At 49.7% G+C, this 21,508-nt stretch overlaps 1 protein-coding gene across 1 annotated transcript in view; it reads right to left on the bottom strand.

The window, feature by feature from the left end:
- The window catches only part of COL23A1 (collagen type XXIII alpha 1 chain), a gene marked incomplete at its 5' end in the record, with an annotated part of 360,721 nt that overhangs the window by 67,718 nt on the left and 271,495 nt on the right, over positions 1-21,508 (bottom strand). The window contains one exon of the mRNA XM_079917474.1: positions 2,709-2,753. Within this exon, the coding sequence (XP_079773600.1) occupies positions 2,709-2,753 (45 nt within the window). The remainder of the gene's footprint in view (positions 1-2,708; positions 2,754-21,508) is intronic.

Genomic DNA, 21,508 nt, shown 5'->3' on the forward strand with positions numbered 1-21,508 from the left:
GGGGAAAGGGAAGTCTGGAAGGAGAAAAAATACTGTCTAAGTTCCCTAGAAAGGGAATACCAAGGGTAGTGCTCGGTTTCCCCAGCTGAGAAATAGGCCAGTGGGGAGATGAAAAATCCACTCCACTACAATAGAGACACAAAAACACTGTAGGACCTGTGAGCCATATTCCAGACAAAGGCTCCCACTGGGAGCTGGAGAGAACCCATCCCCACAGGCGGGCAGGGTCGGCTCTGTCTGCAGGTCTGCAGCAGCAGCAAGAAGCCATCTCAGCCAGATATTGTCCCACCAGGCAAAAAAGAGCCTTTCTCCCTGGGGCGAAAAAAAGCCTGGTTTGTACAAGGAAAGGGCCCAAAGCCAAGAGGTGCATGTGTGTGAAACTATCTAGAAATAAACACAAGGCCCAGCCAAAGCTAATCAGAGAGGGACATCTGCTCTGTGCTACTCACACCATTCTGTGACAGGCAGAGAATCAGGACATCGCGTGGGAAAGGGCAGTGAAGGGGAGGAGATGCTGCCCATCCCTTGCCCAGCAGCTGACCTTAGATGAGACACTTCTCCCCTTGGAGCCTCAGTTTCCTTATCTGCAAAATGGGGATAATAACATATTTTTATCTTTTGCAGAGCTCTGTGAGGATCACGTGAGATGAAGGACTTGAAAGGACCCAGGGCAGTGTCAGGGGCCCAGTAAGTCCTTGTCTTTCTTTGACTTTTAGATCAGTTGTAAATTGGAATCATAATTCTAATGGGTTTTTGAGTAAGTTGAGTAATATTATACTTTGTCCTAAAAAAAGTCACTATGTATTCCTCATCTTCTTCCAAAAAGGACTTCAGGAGCTTACAATAAAAGGCAATAAAACCTTTTACGAGGGCAGAAATAAGAACTGAGTGATGAAGTGTGTATTTGGCTGATGGTGCAGGTAGGTGATTACACACAAAATCCATTGCAATCAAACACAAAACAGTCCTCAGCTTCTGGAAGTCAAAGCAAACAGAGTGCCAGGAAAGGTGTTTCCTTCCAGTGAACTCTGGGGAGTTTATCTGGAGGGCTTCTATGTAGGGACCTAGATAGCACAAGCACGCAGCAAAACGAGAGGACAAGAGGCCCATGCCCAGTTTCAGGAAGAAGAGTCTGAGGTTCAGAGAGAACCTGCCCCCTTTCTCCCAGGCTCAATCTGCCTTTACCACCATGCTCTCTTTATGAATTTGCTTAGGGGCTGAGCACATGTGTATTCTTTCATTCATTCACTGTTCTGTGCATTTCCATTCCCTGGAGCCTCCTCTGCACCGGGCTCTTGGCTGGGTTGGTGATAGCCCCAGCCAGAGGGATTAGATATAAGCCTTTCTGGAGGAGATGCTTGAGCTAGACTGAAAGGACAAAGAATAGTGAATTTGGGGTAAGAGTCCAGGTAGAGGAGGAGACATTCTGGGAGTGGGGAGGACATAAGAGTACAGGTTCAGAGTGGGAGGGCCCCAGACATCCACAATGAGGCTGGAGGTAGGGGACATGGGAGGAACAGTGGTGAGAACTGCAGGAGGCTGTGCTGATGAGGACAGTGCTGTGACATACTGAGGAGGAGGCTGATGGGGATTTGGTGGGGGAGTGGGGAGGGAGGGATTAAGGATGATGCCCTGGTGTCTGCATAGGGAAGCAGGCGGCTGGAGGCCCCCTCCCTGCAATGGGGAACTAGAAGAGAGCAGCTGGGGGAAGTGCTGGGTTCACTGGGGCCAGGTCCAACCTCTGGGTCCAGAGGAGATGACTGGCTGGAGGCAGGAAGTGGGGGCGTCATCAGCATTATGGGGGCGCCGGAGCCACAGGGGTGGGAGAGAGAGAAGAGGGCCAAGGGCAGATCCATTTAAGAGGCAAGTGGGCCCCATAGGAAAGGCATACGAGAAGGGGTCAGAGATGTGGGAGGAAACGCAGGCAAGAGTCAGAGGGGGACCCAGGGGAATGGCCAATGTGAGGCCCAGGAAGAGAGACAGCAACGCATCTGTGTCTGCTGGTACGGCGATCAGGTGGTCAGTGGTAACTTTGGTCAAAAGGATGTGAGTGGCGTGACAGTGAGAAGAGACTGGAGGGGCTGGGAGGAGTGGAAGGCAAGGCAGAGGAGATGGGAGTGGGGTAGGGGTGTGTAGCCTCTGAGGGAAGCTTCACTGTGAGTTGGGGGAAGGGCACACGCAGAGAGAGTGCATTTTGGGTGAAATGAAGGTGGCAGGAGGGAGGCTGGCGGTGAGTACAGGTGAGTCTGCAGGTTGCATGGAAGGTATGGAAAGGATCTTCTCCTGGTGCCTCTGCCAAGGGAAGGACAGGCCATGTCAGGGGAGGGATGGGGACACACAGGAGAACCATCTTGTGTTGAGGGACCCACAGTAGCGAGTCCCGCAAAGACAAGAGGCCGTTTCAGAGTGGGAGACCAGGGATTAAAGTTTCTGAGGCTGATAATGAGATTTGGGAGATGGCCAAGGGCATAGAGGGGACTGTCACTGGAATTGTAACACTGGAATGGTGTCTAGAAGCCAAGAAAGGCAGCACTGGGCACTGCAGCTCTGGGGACAGTGGCTGGAATTGGAGGGGACACAAAGACCTGGCCCAGGACCAAAGGTCCTGAGTTATGGGGTGGTGCAAGGATTGGCACCTCCAGCCAGGTCCCAGGTCAAGGGCAGACTTCCAGGCCTGGGTTTAGTAATTAAGAAAACCTGGGACTCACCGGGATCACCTCTTCTTCCAGGCTTGCCACGCCGTCCAGGGGGGCCTAGACAGGAAAACAAGGACGGACTCATTAAGAAGGGAACCCAGTGAGCTTGGGCACAGCCTGCCTGCTGCCAGCACCACCGCATCACCACCCCCCAACCCACACCCATAACAGCAGCCTGGGGGCAGCCAGCTCACCACCTTGCTGGCTGGGGGAGGGGAGAGGAGTGGGGATAAAGCGCCATCTCCTGCGCCTCCCTCCCCCCTGCTCCTCTGGATCCTCCCCTGTTGGCTGCGTTCTCAACCCTCACTCATTCATTTAGTTATTCAATTAACTGTTCATTATTTCATTCCCAAGTCATTTCCCATTCAAAAAGGTTTACTACCTAGAAACTCTTGAGGCAGAAGAGTTTTGCCACTGAGAAACTTCACACTTTCAAGAAAAATAAGGCTGAGGGTGGGAGTTAACTTACAAAAGCCCGGACAAATGCTTTTTAATATTCACTAAAATAAAACAACAGAGACAACGCACCACATAAAGACACTATCATGGCATCTCAAATGTTTAAACTCGGTGGTAACAGGCTCTATCCTATCCATCTACTTCCTTTTGCTCACTAGACTTTTTGGCACCTCTCTCCCCTCCCCCACAGCTCCAGGGAGCCGCTTATAAATTTCTTGTGATTTATTGCACATAATGTACACTCCAATGCACATTCTTTTCCGTATCCAGTCTTATCCATACATTTTTGCACTTTCTGAATCTGATGCAGATCATCCTGCCTCTGCCTTCTGCCCCTCGGCCCATGTCAGCCCCCGAGACCTGAGTGACTGCGATGCTGAAGAGGAAGAGGGCTCTGGGTCATGGAACCCAGAACCTGGCGGCAGCAGGGCCCAGAGCACAGCTCACCTGGCCTGGGAGTGGAGGGCTGAGGCCTCAGCCAGCGCGCCCTCATCCCGGCGCCGCTCCTGGAGCCCTGCTGCAAACCTCCCTGACGCTCCCTTGCCTTCCCCTCTCTGCCTCCGTTTTCACTCCCTGTTAGTCTAACTACCCCTGATTCTTCCTCCTGTTTTCCTTCTCTGTGCAGAAGTTTTAAAGCTTGATGTAGTCCAATTTGTCTATTTTTGCTTTTGTTACCTTTTTGACCTTTGAGTTAATTTTAACCTTTTAACCTTTTGAGCTAATTTTTGTATATGGTATAAGGTAAGGGCCCAACTTCATTCTTTTGCATGTGGGTATCCAGTTTTCTCAACAGCATTTGTTGAAGAGACTATCTTTTCCCCATTGTGTAGCCTTGGCGCCTTTGTCTAAAATCATTTGACCATATAAGTGATGTACCCCTGAATTCTGGGAGTAGAAATTCATGCCAGTTACATAGCCCTTGACTTTTCCCGAGACCAGACAGAGACCTTGAGTTTTATGCTGGAATGGCTCAGGGCTGTGTTGATTAGCGAGGCTGAGATTCTGGCACCCCCATAACAAACAATAGCTCCTCACACCAGTGTAACAGCTTATGAAGAGCCTCCAGGTCAGTGATCTCAGCCAAGGCCTGCAACACCTGCAGTGCATGGACAACTGCTTTCAACACCTCCATGTGGGTGTCTCACCAACATCTCAGACCCCTCACGGCTAAACATGCATCCTGCTCTCCTCCCGGCTCCTTCACGGGGCTGACAGCGCCTGGAAACCTCGTGAGGCTGGCCGGTGTTTGGCCCGTTCTATCCAGGCACATCTGTTTTCAGGGTGAGTGAGGGTGTGGGAAGAGGAACCCCAATGGCACACCCAGCATCATGCTCCTTTGGTTGTAGGAGAGAAGAGGCCCAGCTTTCACTCACAAGGTCCAGCAAACTGGTCCCTGGATTCTGTGCTCTCACCAGGCTATAAAAGGCCTGTGCTTGGCTCAGCAAGGTCGCTCACTCGCCCTGGGCCTCAGGCTGACGTATGGGGCGTGGCAGGAAAGGGGCCCAAGAGTGGGAGAGTAAAGCCAGGCTCTTCCTGGACATGAAAGCTAAAGCAGCGCCATGGTTTTCTAACGGTCATTACTGGGTACGACTGTAAAATTCTCCATCTGGGAAACTCAAGCCAGATGAAGACATTTACTGCCGCTGAGGTGGCTGAACTAATGGATTTTTCGGGGTGGGTCTCCTGGGTGGCATGGTTAGGCAGAAGGCCCAATGAGGAAGATGTTAGCAAGTGGGCAGCTGCCCAGGCAGGGTGGGGTGCCCTGCCTCCCAGGGCCTTTGGGGGAAGCTCCCAGCAGGCCTGGACTGGGTGGGGGTCCTGGGGGCTGCTGAGTGCACAGGGCCTGTGGGGCTGTAGCCCTGGCAGGCTGGACAGGGCTCCCAACTGAAAGGGCTTAAGTAAAGGAGACTGAGGCTTGTGAACTCTCTGCAGGCCAATTCAAACCAGATCCTGGAGGCCTCTGTGTGAACAGCTCACAAACTGACAACTGGTCAACCCACTCTTCTAAGGTTCATACTCATTCAACTGTCTCCAAGATAATTCTATTGAGAGGCAACATGTCCAAACCCAAGATCATCTCCCAATTCTCCGTGTGCTCCCAACAGCGTTCTCTTCTCTCCTAGGTGTAGGTATGATCAGTACCCACAGAGCCAAGCCAGAAACCACCTGGGAGCTGTCCGAGGCATCCTCTTGCCCCACACTTAACTGAGACCCCTTCCTCCTTGGTGTCAGGCAAAGGCTGCCCCCACACTTAGCCTCTTCCACCCACCCTTCCTGCTGTGACTTGTTTGTCCTCCTCCTAACAGAAGGTAGTCCACTGCAGTGTGCAGTCCGCATCTTGTGCAGCCTAAGGTCCCTCTTTACCATTTCTTGGCAATCTCTTTAAAAGACTGTCAAATCTAACAAGATCCATGGCTTAGAAGAGATGCAAGACTATCTTATTTGATGGGCAAAGCTGTTGAGATGAAAGATACTTTCTCTCCTTTCTCCCTACGGCAGGTGATGGAGGTGGTGAGGCCTGCCAGCCTTGATCAAATAGAGTCCCTGGGAGCGGGGAATGCCAGAGCTGAGTCCCATGCTGACCACTAGGCTCCCTGTCTGCTGCTTTTGCAAACAGAGAGGCCTTGCACACACAAGGCCTGGATTGTGGAACCTGTAGTGGGGAAGGCAGGAAGGACGGCCTTTCATGAGTTTCTAGATTGTCAGGTGCTGAGGGCCGGCCATGGGCAGCAGCCCTGGTTCAGCATCTACTAGGTGCCAGGCCAGCTACTCATCCAGCAAATAGGAACTTGGAACCCTTTGTGCTCCAGATCTCCTGTGGCTCATCCAAGGAGCTCATCTATTCCCTACTCAGCCCTCTGAAGAAGATGCTGGTATGCCCTGTATAGAGGGGAACTCTGAGGCTTAAGTGAGGTGAAAAGATTTGCCTAAGGCCACACAGCTGGCGCCTTGCGGAGCCCTTCATCATCAGTCTGTGATTCTTAAGGTGCAAGGGCAGCTGTGCCAGATATGTCGAACCCCCAGGCAGGCAGCCTTGACAATGGAAGGGGTGGCCACCCTGGGGCAAGCAGCAGGGCAGATGGGTTGTGGCCCTCTGGCATCTGGGCCAGGCCTGCAGCAGATTGATCTGGGCTCCCAGGGATAGCCTGGCCAGCTGGCTGCAGCTCAGATGTTCTCCGAACAAGCAAAACCAGGCTCCTGGCCTAGCAGTTTGCCTCAGAGCTTTCCACTTCTTGGTTTTCTTCTGTTCCTTCCTTTCTACAGTGGCAGAATGTTTCCCACTTCTGGCACAGACTCAGACACTCAGGCTGCTCTGGAAGGCACCTGGGAGTCTGTCTTGATCGACCTGCTGATGTATAGATGGAGAAACTCAGGTCTTGCCCAAGGATGCTGCTGGAAAAACCGTCCCGGCTGGAGAGTCTCCAGGTGATGAAGACCAGCTCAGGCTGTTCTCACCTCTGTGTGACCCACACGGCTCTGGGTCAGGGGCTGGCAGCCATGGGGACGCTGGTGTTTCACAGTGGGTGCTGCCATGGTGGCACCTGCAAAGTTTCCTTCCAGAGGCTTTGAGCAACAGATACCAACAGGTGATGCTGGTGCAGAAGGGGAAAAGACATGACTGAAAGGAAGCTGTTTAACCTGGAGCAAGTTACTCAACCTCTCTGAGCTTTGGGTTCCCAATCCGTGAGGATAAAATTTTAGGGGTGATGGCAACTATACCTGCCTTGCAGAACTGTTAAACAGATGAGCTGGCAGCAGACACACCAGCTTGGGGGCACAAAAGAGGGGCCTATTTGGGACCCCAAGAAATAAGTGGCTGCAGGGGCCTCTGGGCCATTAGAATCTGGGGACTTGATGTACATTGGTTATGTGCTTCCCAAGGTGGGTGAAGCCTGAGACAGGGCAGCTATATTTCAGTATAGCTCAAGTATGGTATAGAGGGCAGGGTTTGAGTCCAGAGGCTGGCGAAGCCCTCATTACACCCTGACCTTGAGCCCACAGGGGCAGGGACAGTCTGGAGCTTTTCCAGGTCCCTAATCACAGTCTGTCTGTGGACCTAGGGATCAGGATGCCCGGGCTGAGTGGTCTGGGAATGAGATTCCTCAAAGAAATCCTGAGGTTTCAGGCATCGCATGGGCTGGTGAGGGCTCCAGCTCGCTGCTAAATTACCCTTGTGACAACCATCTGCACATTAAGTAACTCCAGGGAGGATGATGCTTTTCTCAAGCACTGTTCGAGGCCAGACAAACTGGAACCATTTCTAACTGATAAAAATCTCATCTCTGGTTGGGCTGGAGCCCTCATGTCACTGACCAACTCCAAAGGGGGCCTGAACGCCAACAGGCTCCAGGGAGGCCTGAGCAGTGAGGACCTGGTTCTCGCAGTGGTGGTCTCCCTCAATCCTTCCCGGCACCTCCCTCCCCTGATGATACCTCCTTCAGCAACGCTTGCTTTATTGCTGTCCTCTCACAACCCTGGGGCCAACCGGGGGACAGCCTGCCCAGGCCCCTCCCTCTCCCTCTTCCCCTGGCTCCAACAGTCACTCAGCAACCCACCCCCTCCCCGCCCATACCCCAGCCCCTGCTCCTCCCTCCTGCCAGCCCCTAAGGGCAGGAGCTTTTGTGCAATTTATCTAATTGAATCTATACTCAGTTCTGAAAAATGCTTTAAACCCTCTCCACACTTTTTTCTCTAAAGATTGGGGAAACTGAGGCTCAGAGAAGTCAAGAAAGGCTTTTTTATAACTTTTAAAACTTTTTTATCCTTTTGAGCAAAGAACTATTCCAGGTGCCTCTTACAGTCTTCCAGGGAATTGAAAATTTTTCCATTAAGAGAATTTTTTTGTTTTGGCTGCATTGGGTCTTCGTTGCTGTGCGTGGGCTTTTCTCTAGTTGCGGCGAGCAGGGGCTACTCTTCGTTGCGGTTCGTGGGCTTCTCATTGCGGTGGCTTCTCTTGTTGCGGAGCACGGGTTCTAGGCATGCAGGCTTCAGTAGTTGTGGCTCGCGGGCTTAGTTGCTCCGCAGCATGTGGGATCTTCCTGGACCAGGGATCGAACCTGTGTCCCCTGAATTGGCAGGCGGATTCTCAACCACTGCACCACCAGGGAAGTCCAAGAGAATTTTGTAAAGACCAAAATGAATGGAAATCCGAAGGTGCAACGTCTGGTGAATACGTCAATGAATCAGAACTTCCCAGCCAAGCTGTAACAGTTTTTGCCTGGTCATCAAAGAAACATGCAGTCTTACCTAGAGGGGTGGGATAGGGAGGGTGGGAGGGAGATGTAAGAGGAAGGAGATATGGGGATATATGTATATGTATAGCTGATTCACTTTGTTATAAAGCAGAAACTATGTATAGCTGATTCACTTTGTTACAAAGCAGAAACTAACACACCACTGTAAAGCAATTGTACTCCAATAAAGATGCTAAAAAAAAAAAAGAAACATGCGGTCTTGCATTATCCCGATGGGAGATTATGCGTTTCCTTATTGACACTTTTCATCGAGTGTTGCTTTCAGTTGGTCTAGTTGGGAGCAGTACCTGTTGGAATTAATCGTTTGGAAGGAGCTCATAATAGAGGACTCCCTTCCAATCCCACCATATACACAACACCACCTTCTTTGGATGAAGACCTTTATTTGGTGTGGTTGTTGGTGGTTCATTTCACTTGCTCCACAATCTCTTCCGTTCCACATTATTGTACAGTATCCACTTTTCATTGCCCGTCACAATTTGTTATAAAAATGGAATGTTTTCATTACGTTTAAGTAGAGAATCGCATGTGGAAATACACTCAAGAAGGTTTTTTTTCCGCTTAACTTACGTGGAACCCAAACATCAAAGTGATTGACACAACCAAGCTGGTGCAAATGATTTTCAGCACTTGATTTGGTTATTTTGAGTATGTTGGCTCTCTCCCATGTGGTGTAACGTTGATTGTTCTCAATTAATGTCTCAATTTGATCGCTATCAACTTCAACTTCAACTGGTCTACCTGACCGTGGAGCATCGTCCAGCGAGAAATCTCCATGAAACTTTGCAAACCAGTTTTGACACGTTCCATCAGTCACAGCACCTTCTCAATACACCGCACAAATCTCTTTTTTTTGCATTCCAGTTGCATTTTTACGCTTCTTGAAATAATAAAGCATAATATGCTGAAAATGTTGCTTTTTTTCTTCCATCTTCAATATTAAAATGGCTACACAAAAATTCACCAATTTTGATAAGTTTTTAAAAAAATGCACCGATATGACAGCTGTCACAATACAATCTAACAAAATTGTTTTGAATGAAGTTAAAGACAACTAAGCGCTACTGGCTAGAGCCATCTTACGGAAAAAACAGAGCGAAATTTTGGCCAACCCAAATATTTTATTTTTTTAAGCTTAAAAGCCCTTCATGTGAGCTTTGATTTCCATGAGAATTTCTCATAACCTACATGTTAAAAGTCCAGTCAGAAGGTCCTAGAAAAGAGCAAGTGAGGCCTTCAGAGCATGGCCAGCACGCTGGTGGACATGGACTTAGGAAGTGACCCTCAGGGAAAAGCTGGCCACTCAGCTTATCCCACCCATTCTAAGGCAACTTGACCCTAAGGGCGCTGGACCCAGGCCTCCCACTCCTGCGAACAGGAGAACAGAGCTCTGCTGAGGGAAGGGCATGCCAGCCCCCAGAAGGGCCTAGGGTACTTTCACTTCCACATCCAGGAAATAAGGGAAGCAAGTGGGCACTAGTGTGACCAACTATCCCAGTGTGCTCAGGACTGAGGGGTTTCCTGGGCCTTTTGGTGCTAAAACTGGGACAGTCCCAGGCAAGCCAGATGGTTGGTCACTTCAGTGGGCAGCCTGTGAGCAAGGAGGCTCTCCACACTGCCCCATCTCCCACTGCTCCCCCTCACTCCCCACCTACACCCCCTGCCACACAGCCTTCTTTCTGCTTCTCAAGCCAGCCAGGCTGGTCCTAACTCAGGGCCTTTGCACCAGCTGTTCCCTCTGTCCTGGGGCTCTCCTCGCATGGCTGGGGCTATTCTGCATGGTGGACTCTTTGTTGAGCTTCCTGGACACCTTCACTGATCACCCTCTCTGGCATGTTTTCTTGTTTTATTTTCTTCCAGTCACTTATCTCTAGCAAAATTACCTGGTTTATTTATTTTATTTGCTCTTTAGTGTTTATGGTTTCTCTCTCCTCACTAGGATGTCAGCTCCCTGAGGACAGGGCTCCTGTGTGCTGGTTCATAGCTATCGCCTGATAGGCAATAGTGACACATGGGTTGGTGCTAAACAAATGGTCAGAGCATGAATGAACTCTGTTCTGGTGGTAGGAGGGCACCAAGGTGTCACTGATGAGGTACCTGCTGCCATCACCTGCTGGCACCTCACATAATTCTTGCAGCAGACCCATGAGGCAGGGACACCAGCGTCCCTGTTACAGAGTGGGAGAGGGGCTGCCCAAGGTCAAGTGGCCCCGCAGCTCGGGCTCCTCTGCTGCCCGCTGACAGGACTTTAAGTTCTGAGGAAGCTGCTCCAGCTTCACTGACCACACACCCCAGAGCAGCCAAGAGGCTGAGTGGAAAAGTTCTGCAGAGGCCCCTGCTGGGCTGCTCCCGGCATCCTGGCCCGTGAGGCCTCACACAGTTCCCTGCACTATTGACTCACACTCCCAAGGGGCCCAAGTGAGTCACCATTTGTTTTTCTTGACCTCCAGGGCCAGGGCAAGGACCACGGCTCCCACTGGAGAGTGTCAGCAGTCAAGAGCTGGGTCTGAATTCCCTGGCCCTTGTCCACTGAAGACAGGCTGCTAGGGGGCGACTCTGCCGTCTTCCTGCTCCTCCTTCCCTAGTAAAGCAGTGGCTTCCTGTCCTTCAGCCACTGGCCCCTTATGGGGGCCTGGGGGTCCCATGGCCCTCCCCGCACACTCAAACGCTGGGGTGTGGGCAGGCCCATGTGCTTCAACATCTGCAGTTCTTTATCCTGGCCCTGGAAGGGTCGGCACACTGTGTCCAGCAGTGTTATGAGCAGCATAATTTTTTTAAACAGCTTTACTGGGATATAATTCACATACCATATGAACCACCCAATAGTTTTTGGTATATTACATTATATTTTAAAAAATGTTAATATTTTTTAAAAATTGTGATAAAATATACATAAAACTTAGCATCTTAACCATTTTGAAGAGTACAGCTCAGAGGACTTCCCTGGTGGTACAGCGATTAAGAATATGCCTGCCAACGCAGGGACACAGTTTCAATCCCTGGTATGGGAAGATCCCACTTGCTGTGGAACAACTAAGCCCGTGCACCACAGCTACTGAGCCTGTGTGCCACAACTACTGAAGCCCACGCGCCTAGAGCCCGTGCTCTGCAACAAGAGAAGCCACCACAATGAGAAGCCCTCGTACCGCAACGAAGAGTAGCCCCCGCTCGCTACAACTAGAGAAAGGCTGCACACAACAACGAAGACCCTATGGAGCCAAAAAAAAAAAAAAAAAAAAAAAAAGCACAATTCAGTGGTATTAAGTACTTTCACACTGTTGTACAACCATCCCTATCATCCCTACCTCCATAGCTCTTTTCATCTTGTAAAACTGAAACTCCATACCCATGAAACAATAATCCTCTATTCCCCCTCCCCCAGTCCCTGGAAACCACCAGTCTCCTTTCTGTCTCTATGAATCTGCCTACACTAGGTACCTCATATGAGTGGAATCATATAGTATTTGACCTTTTGTGTCTGGTTTATTTCACTTAGAATAACGTCTTCAAGTTTCATCCATGTTGCAGCTTGGTTATAGACTGAATATTTGTGTCCTCCCAGAATTCATATATCAAAATCCTAACTCCCAATGTGGCAATGGTATTAGGAGATGGGGCCTTCGGAAGGTGACTGGGTCATGAGGGTGGAGCCATCATGAATGGGATTAGTACCCTTATAAAAGAGACCCTAGGGAGTTTCCTCATACCTTCTGCCATGTGAAGATACAAGAAGATGGCCATCTATGAACAGAAGTGGGCTCTCACCAGATACCACATTTGTCAGTGCCTTGATCTTGGACTTCCCAGTTTCCAGCACTGTGAGAAATAAATATTTGCTGTTTAAGGCACTCAGTCCATGGTATTTTTGTCATAGCAGCCTGAACGGACTAAAGCAAGCATGGAGCAGGACTTCATTCCTTTTTATGGCTGAATATTCTTCCACTGTTCACCATTTTGTTTATCCATTCATTTGGTGATGGACACTTGGGCTGTTTCCACCTACCCTGATGCTTCAGTGAACACTGATGTACAAGTATCTCTTTGAGTCCCTCCTTGCAATTCTTTTGGGTATATATCTAAGAGTACAATTGCTGGGTCACATGGTAACTCTGTTTAGCTGGGCAGCATTTTTCATTTCTAGCAGAAAAAAGGCTTGTCCTGTGCTTGGTGTTCCTGTTCATTCCTGGTCCCCTTGGGAGAAGATAGCCCTCCTCTCCCTCTCTGTCTTTCTGGGATCATAGGCCACGCCCTACCAGGCTGTCTTCCTGAGCAGCTGTGGAAGGGTATAAAACTCAAAAGACTGATTTCATCCCCTGTACCTTTGTAAACAAGACAGACAGGGTCCCTACCATCACAAAGCCTGTTTTCTAAAGAAGAAGGATTGTGTTTGTGTCTTAGAAATTCTGCTTTCACTAGTATGGCCTGGAGCAAGCCAATTCCTGCCTCAGGGTGTCTGTCTCCTCACCTTTGGACTGGAGATAGTGACCCCAGGTCCTAAGGTCCTTTGAGATAACACATGACATTTAACCTCTCAGACCCTCAGTTTCCTAGGCCCCAAATGGGGATTTGAATACCCAATCCTCAGTCTGTCACTCAGGTAGTCATTCCCGAAACATCCACTGGAGGCCCTGCAGGCACTGGGAATCCCGTGATGGACCCGGCATGGGTCCTGTCTCTGGGTTCTGTGGTCCAGAGATACCGGCCCACTGAGGCGCTAACCATGACACAGTGTGACAGGGTGGGGACTGGCTATGTCGCCAGTGGGACCACCCCATGACACGCTGTCCCTGCAAGCTCAGGTGTGCTCATGCCCTCATTGTGCCACTCTCCATCTGTAAGGACCTTCTCTGTGCCTGGAAACCAACCTCTCCAGGACCTGCTCGACTGTCCCGTCCTCCCCACAGCTGTCTGGAGTCGAAGGAGGCTGGACAGGTCTGCTCCCTGGCTGGCTGGAGGACGTTGGGGTGGAGGATGTTGGGGGTGGAGGATGTTGGACTTATGTGGCACTACCTGAGAGGGAGGCACTGGTGGGCAGGGGCCTGTGGGCTGGGGCAGCTGAAAGTGGGGTGTGGGCAGGCCAGCTGTGCACAGCCATCAAGATTCCTAGGCTCACCTGGTCCCCAGGGCCCCTGGCTGTGGGGACATTGGGGACTCCCTGGGACCATCTCCCATCTATTCAGATGCCACAGTCTGGCCAGAGAGGCCTGGTGTCCTCAGACACAAGTGGCCCCTTCCTTTCCCTCCCGAGGTTCTGTGCTGCTCTGGCTGGGGCTGGCCTTATCTGGAGGGTGGCCCCTGGGTAGGGCATGCAGGAGCCCTGCCTGGGAAGCTGGAAGTCCCCTGCTGAGAGTGGCAGCTCCCATACACAGGCCCCAGCTCCTGCCTACAGCTCCAGGTCAGACTTCTGCCGTGGGGAGACGTCACCACCACTTTGGCTGTTCCCAGAGCTCTGGAGCAGGGTATTGGAATGCCGTGGGAAGCAAGGAAGGTGCTCCTGCTTGTGGACCTGCAACATGCCAGGCATTGTGCTCAGGGCTGTACAGGTGTTCACTCTTCTGTTCTGCTCAGCACCCCTGCCAGGGAGGTGGCATCTACCCTACCCTACAAATGGAGTACAAGAGAAGGGACTTGTCCCAAGTCATACACCTGGTGTGTGGCAGAGCTGGGATTCAAACCCTGCTGTGTCCAATTCCAAAGCACTTGCCTTTTTTCTTTCTTTCTTCCTTTCTTTTTTTTTTTTAAGGAAAAGAACTAGGGACTGCCTGGGGCTTCTCCCCTCTATCCAGATGCCATCATCTGGCTAGAGACGCAGACACAAGCAGCTCCTTTCCCATCCTAGGTCTGGTACTGCTCTGTGGGTGCAGGAGGGCCGGGTCACCCTACAAAGTGCTCAGGGGTTCTCGGTTCCACCCTTAGTTTCAAATTCAGTGGCGCTGGAGTGATCGAGAATTTGCATTTTTAGTAAGTTCCCAGGGGATGTTGTTGCTGCTGGTCCAGGAAACACACTCAAAACCCAACTGTTTTCTTTCTCTCTCTCTTTAAATATTTTCTTTCTTACGAAAGACTTCAAGCCTTGTACTTTCCACATTACCTTCTGTGTGCTCAGGGGATGGGGGGTTGGAGCCAAGCTGTGAGTTTACAAAACCCAAGGAACACCAGTTCTGGGTTCATAAACCACCAGCAATGATTTCCACTACAACCACCACCGCCACTACTACTAGGACTACTGCAGTGCACACTCACTTAGAATTTACTGTGTACCAGGTGGTGTTCTGAGCTCTGTCATGTCAATCCTCCTGTAATTTTCACAGCCACCCTTCATCTCATTCTATTGAGGAGAAAACTGGACCCAGAGGGGGCAAGTCACTGGCTTGGGGTCACACAGTATCAGTGGCAAGGTCAGGACTTGACCAGGTGGTCTGGTGCCAGAGATCATACTCTGAGCCACAGACTCTTCTGCCTCAGGATTAGATGAGGTGGGACAGAAGCTCCTCACCACTCCTAGTAGAAACTGGCTGAATGGCCTAAACCGAAGTCCTTATCCCCTGCCCCACCAATTCTCCATCTGAATTCCCAGTCTCTGTGAACAGCAACACCATCCACCCAGTAATCCCCAGGAATGTGGGTGGATCCATCCCATTCACACCTCCTGAGCACCCCCTCCAAATACAAAAGACGACAAGCCTACTGGCTGACCATGTCTTGGCCCTGTCCTGGCATTTTACGTGGATTACCGTGCACCACACAACAACTCCATTCGGTGGGTGCTATTATGCCCATTTTACAGTAGCAAGAGGTTAAGGAACACGCCCCAAATGACAGAGTCAGAAGAGAAAGAACCAGAGTCTGCCCCTCTCTATCCGCACCAGGTCTGGTACCAGCATATCTCCCTGGGTCAACGGTCACGGCCTCCTCTGTGGCTCCCTTGTTTGATTTCATTCTCTGCCCCACAGTCAGTGCAGTCCTTCTAAACCACAAATCTGATCATGCCACTTCCTTTAAAGCCTTTCACAGGCTTTCCACTGACCTTGGGCCACAGTCTGAGCTCTTTGGCCAAGGCCCTTCCAGGTTGAGCCAGACTTCCCTCTTTGGCCTGCTCTGCCCATCCCCTACTTGTCCTCCATACATCACTCCTGGCCCGGAACACACCACAGCCCCATGTGTTGCTCATGTCTCCAATGTCATTTCTCCCATTACTTGCCAGAATAACTCCTACTCATCCTTCAAGACCCAACTAAGACATGGACCCTCCCCTGGGAAGCCTTCCTGGCTGCCCACCCTTGGGCCAGGGGTATTTACTTGCTTCAGCACTTAGTGCACTGGGATGGAGCTGTCTGCCCAGCTCTCTCTCTCTCTCTGCTAGATTGTGAGCCCCACAAAGTGGAGACCATATTCAATTTGCCTTGGTGCTCCTGGCCCTGGCTCAGGCCAAACCCAGTTAAACTGGACTAAGGTGGATGGTCACCAGCGGCAATGCGAAGAGGCTCTGGACTCTAGGGTGTCCATCAGCAGCTTGTCTCCGGGTCTGATCTTTGCTGGGCATTGGGAAAGGGAAAGATGTGATCTTGTCTTCTTTATTATTTAGCACATGTGCCTCACCCTCTCTGCCCACTGGGGTAGGAAAACACCCATTGATGAACCAAGGGCAAGCTGCCACAGTCTTTCTAGCTGGGGCTGTTGGAAACCACTTGGGGCAGATTTAGCCCTAGTAAACTGCTCTTAACCACTCTCTGAGGAGATCCATGGGCCCCCAGATAATTAGCCGCATGTGTGTGGGAGACAGGTCTATTTTTTCCCAAGGATTTATGAGAAGGGGGAGTATTCTCATTGACCTCCATTTCAGGAAAGGCCTCTTTCTGGAACTCTTGCCGAGTATTCCATCAACAGTACAGCACATATGCTTGCAGTAAGCCTGCTTGACATCATCATACCCAGCATATGTTTCTTGTCTTATACGCATTTTAGCACTTGCTTTGGGGACTGTATGTATTTCTGAGGGTCCCTAAACACAGCTCCGAATGAAGCACTTATAATTCATCCTTCATGAATGTCACCACTGCTCTTTCTAAACATATTTGGAAGTGGATTCAAAGTTTATTTAGAGAAAAAAAATTTTTTTAGTAGACAGAGAGTGTTTGTGAATTCTTCTCCAGACCCCCTCCCCCTAGGGACCTTGGGAACAGCTCCTTCAGCTCACAGACACTGACATCCTCAGAGGAGACCGTGAACGTGTGAACATGGGCCGTCTGTCCGCCCAGGCATTTCTCCAGTTCCTCCTCGGTTTATTCACCTGTTATGCTGTTTCTCCCTCCAACCAATTTCTTTCTTTCCTTCTACTCATGTGCTCATCCATATATCCCGCTGTAGAAAAACTACTCACTACATAGTTCTGAGTGAATGAAAGACTTTATTCACCCAGACAATCAAATATTCACCTAAATATTTGTTCATCTATTCACCCATCTGTTAAGTTATCCATCTCTGTTTCAGTCATCCTTTTGATCACCCATCCTTCCATCCATCCATCCAACCATCTATCTGTCTATCTGTCCATCCAACATTAACCCACTCTGTGCCAGGCACTGGGGATACTCAAATAAATACATCTGGTTCTTGTTCTTGCGCAGCTCACGAGGAGCTGGGGGATGATATGCAAACAGCCAATTACAGCCCAGCATGGGAAATGATCTTAGAGAGATGTGTAGGAGCTGTGGGCGTCTGGGGAAGGAGCATGGATGCCTGGAAGCAGGGCTGGTACAGAAGCAGAGATAAAGCCATCCACAAATGGAAAACCTGCCCACCCTGCCTATAGCCCAGAACTAATGAGGTGGCAGCTTGGGGTGAGTGGAGTCAATAGCCCCTCTAAGGCTTGAAATTCCACCTCTGCCTTGCAGATATTTTCTGTCAGAAACAGACTTCTTGATGGGGCCCACTCAGATTTATCACTCTCTAGTGATCTTTCATCCCCATTCTGCAAAGGACAACCAGGGACTCAGGAGAGGGGACAGGCAGAGAAGAAGCAGCAGAACCTCCATATCAGAGTCTGAGGACTGGCGGACAATCCCTGTAGGCTGCTGCAGCTGTTGGCCATTGGGGAGCCCTCAGGACAGCACCAGCCACTGGCCTACCTGCTCCCACTTTGAAAGCTTCCATGGTGCTTGGGACCTGGGCCTGATCATTTGGGATCAGGGCTCTCCCTGTACACCATGTGTCCCAGAGTTAAACAGTAACCCCTGGCAGGTAAGTTGTGATCCCTCTCTGGGAAGCAGAGAGCTCAAAGGACCCCTCAAACCCTGATATTTTAGCACCTCCCTTCTCCTGTTCCCATGCCAAGGGCTGAGAACAAGGACCTTGCTTACAGAGCAGGGACCATGCCTATCAAACTCTAGGCTCTGGCCAGGCCTTAGGCTCTGGAACATGCAGAGAGTGGCCATGGTTCAACAACCATCATGGGAGCTGGACTGACCGACACTGCCTCACCTGGGTGACGATGGCAGGGCCCTCCACAGGGTAGGGCAGTCCCTCTGCCCTCTCTGGCTGAGGGTTCCCCCTTCATCACAGGTTCATCTTCCATGCCTCCCTCTTCCACACACACCCATTCAATTATAAGTCCTGCCCATGGTCTCTGTAATCCCTGTCAAATGGGCCCTCTCAGCCTCACTGCCTTCAACCATCTGCAGCAGCCTCCTCATACAGCCTCCCTTCCTCCAGGCTGGCTTCCCCATCTGACCTCTTCCCTGGTCCCCTCATCCAAGGCACCTTTCTAAATCTGGGCATGCCACTCTTCCCTAAGAGAACAAAATCAAAGCCCAGGGCAACTTCCTTAGCACAGAAGCAGGATGGTAAAAAGAAATCTGGGTTCAAATTTTGCTCTCTCACATACTATCCAGTGAGCTTGGGTAACTCTGGGCCTCAGTTTCCCCATCTGTAAAATGGACATATTGATACCTTTCTCACAAAGCAGTTTTTGTTAGAATTATGGCTGTAATATAAAGTAAAGCTTTTTCCCAAAACAATGCCTCAGAAAGGAAGGAGTCATTTTATATTCAAGTCTTTACAGAAGTCTTTCATTTTATATGGTGTGTGTTCAATAATTTATTTAAAAAAATAACAACAAAGTACCATTTGGTTAAAACACACAACCTAAACCAATCCTAATCAACATTAGTTCTAGATGTTTATAGAGGTAACCCAAGGGATCTATTTAAAAAAAAAAAAAAGAATCCAGGTATTTAAGGATGGGAGATGGAATGTATACATTTATCTCGACTACTTCCAGAAACCTGAGCTCCAAGGGCAAACAGGTCAGGAGAGGAAATACTAGCAACAATATTTAGGAACCTGGGAAGTAGACAAATGAGGGATTACTGCCTGTGCAGAAATGGGACAGCCAATATATATATTTTTTAAACATCTTTATTGGAGTATAATTGCTTTACATTGTTGTGTTAGTTTCTGCTGTATAACAAAGTGATTCAGCTATATGTATGCATATATCCTCATATCCCCTCCCTCTTGCGTCTCCCTCCCACCCCTCTAGGTGGTCATAAAGCACCGAGCTGATCTCCCTGTGCTATGTGGCTGCTTCCCACCAGCTATCTATTTTACATTTGGTAGTGTATATATGTCAATGCCACTCTCTCACTTCATCAGCCAATATTTTAAGCCAGGACTGGGGACACCTCAAGAGCAACCCAACCTACAACACAGAACAAACACCCAAAGCCCAGGAACTGGCAGCACCAGGTATCTGATGAGCTGGAATCTAGACCAGAGGTCTCAAGCCATGGCCCATGGGCCAAATTTTGCCCACCCTCCATTTTTGTAAATAAAACTTTATTAGGACACAGCCATATTCATTTGTTTATGAACCGTCTATGACTGCTTTTATGCTACAAAGGCAGAGTTGAGTAGTTGCGATGGAGATGGTATTGGCAACTAAAGAGCCCATGTGTTCTGGAGCCCGCGCGCCACAACTAGAGAGAAGCCCGCGTGCCTCAACGAGAGATCCTGTATGCCGCAACTAAGACCAGATGCAGCCAAACATAAATAAATAAATATTACAAACCCCATGATAGCAAAGATTAAAATTCCACTGGAAAGAGTTGTGAGAGAAAGGTTGGGGGAAGTCTCCAAGAAAGGAGAACAAGACAAATAGATGCAGATGACTGGAAAGAAGAGATAAGAAAATCAGTCCAGGAAATCATGATTAGACAAGGGACTGTCCCCCCTCTCCTTGCCCCTCAATAAAAAACAAGCAAACAAAACAAAATCAAAAACACCCACCCAACCAACCAACCAACCAAACAAAAAAACTTCAGAAAAAGGGAACAAAGAAATTTGCAGGAGAAATTGTTAAAAAAAAAATTCAAGAAATTTGGTTTTCTGAGAGTCCAGCTCAGTGAAAGAAAATAGACCTTGGTAAGGCACTTCAAGTTGAAATTTCAGAACTCTGGGGTTAAACAGATGATTCCAAAAACATCCAGAGAGAAAATGGCAGGTTTCACACAAAGGACTGAGAAAAAAGGAAGGCTTTGGACTTCTAATAGATAATGCCGAAAATTGAAATATCAAGAAGTTGCAGGATATTCATGTTATTTAGAGGAAAGTGATAATTACCAACAGATCCCCTCTATTTGTCAGGTGCTATGCCAGGAACTGGGGATAAAGTGGGAGTAAGATAGCATAGCCTCCACCATCATTACAGACTAGTGGGGGAGACAGGCACTGGTCCAATAATGTACCAAATTACAGACTGGTAAGTGCTATGAAGGAAAAGTATGGGGACCTCTTACAGTATATGATAGGTGAACACAACTGACCTGGAGGGTCTGGGCTTCCTTGAGAAACCTATGCTTAAGATGAGGTCAGAGAGATGCCCGGAGCTAACTGGGCAGAGAGGAAGGGCATTGCAGGCAGGAGGAACAGCAGGTACAAAGGTTTTACAGTGAGAGGAAGTAGCAGGGCTTCAACTTTGCACCCCCATCGGAATCACCTGAAATGATCTTGTAACAGATGGCTGGGTCTCACCCCCAGAGTCTCTGATTTAGTAAGTTTGGGAATTTGAAATTCCAAAAATTCCCAGATGATGTTGATGCTGTTAATCCAAAACCACAGTTTGAGAAGCACTGACCTAAATGTCTGCAGAGCCTAATCGTAAGGAATTTGTATTTTATCCTTCAGGCTAGCGGTTCTCAAACGGGAGAATCGTCTGGGCACTGGTTGAGCTTACAAATTTCCAGGTGCCCCCCCTCCCCCTTAGGCTGGGCAGGGCCTGACAATGGGTATTGACTTGGATGCCCATGGTCCCAAAGGCCACTTGAGGGCTGGGGGGCGGTGGGACGGGCAGGCACCTCTTGCAGCAAAGCAGTGAGGAGAGGATGGGGCCTCACTAACCCCAGCAAAGGGACTCAGGTGTAAAGGGCAGGATGGTTTCTCGAGACAGACAGGGCAGGCCTGAATATATAGCTTGAGGACAACAAAAGCCGAAGAGTATGTAGGAACCCAGCCAGCCCGGAGGCTCTGGCCTTGGGGGTCCCAGATCAGATTTCAGTCTCCCCAGCCAAAAAGCACTGTTAGCTTTTTTGTCAGTCACAAAGCCCTCCTCTAGGTGGCCAATTTCAGGTTTCAAGTGTCAGCTGGATTTCTGCTCCTGGTCCCCTCAAACCCTCCTGAAAGTTCACTGCCAAATTGATTTCCAGATTTTGTGAAACAAATTTATTCCCAGGTGAAAACTACTCTATCTGATTTCTTCTGTGGATGACTCAGCCAAGATAGAAATCTGCTGTGTCTGACTTCAGAATCCACCAGAGTCAGCTTCCATTTCTAAGACAACTGGACGAAGCCTCAATTCCAACTGTATCTTATCAGATGGAGTGGGCCAGCCTTGGCCTCTCCAAGACCCAGGCCCCAGGATCCTCCTGCCAGCAAGGAGGGAGTCAACTGCAGACCCTGCAAAGCACTCAAGCCTCCCCAACTTCCCACTGGGAGAGGCCTGCTATTTCTTGGCCAGAATAAGAGCCAACAAAGGTCCAAAAGGGCCCCACACCCATGAGGCCTTTATTGACCCTGAGTCATGCCTGCCCCTTGGACCCTCCC

The sequence above is a fragment of the Stenella coeruleoalba genome (assembly GCF_951394435.1).
Source record: "Stenella coeruleoalba genome assembly, chromosome: 3".
Classification (NCBI taxonomy): Eukaryota; Metazoa; Chordata; class Mammalia; order Artiodactyla; family Delphinidae; genus Stenella; species Stenella coeruleoalba.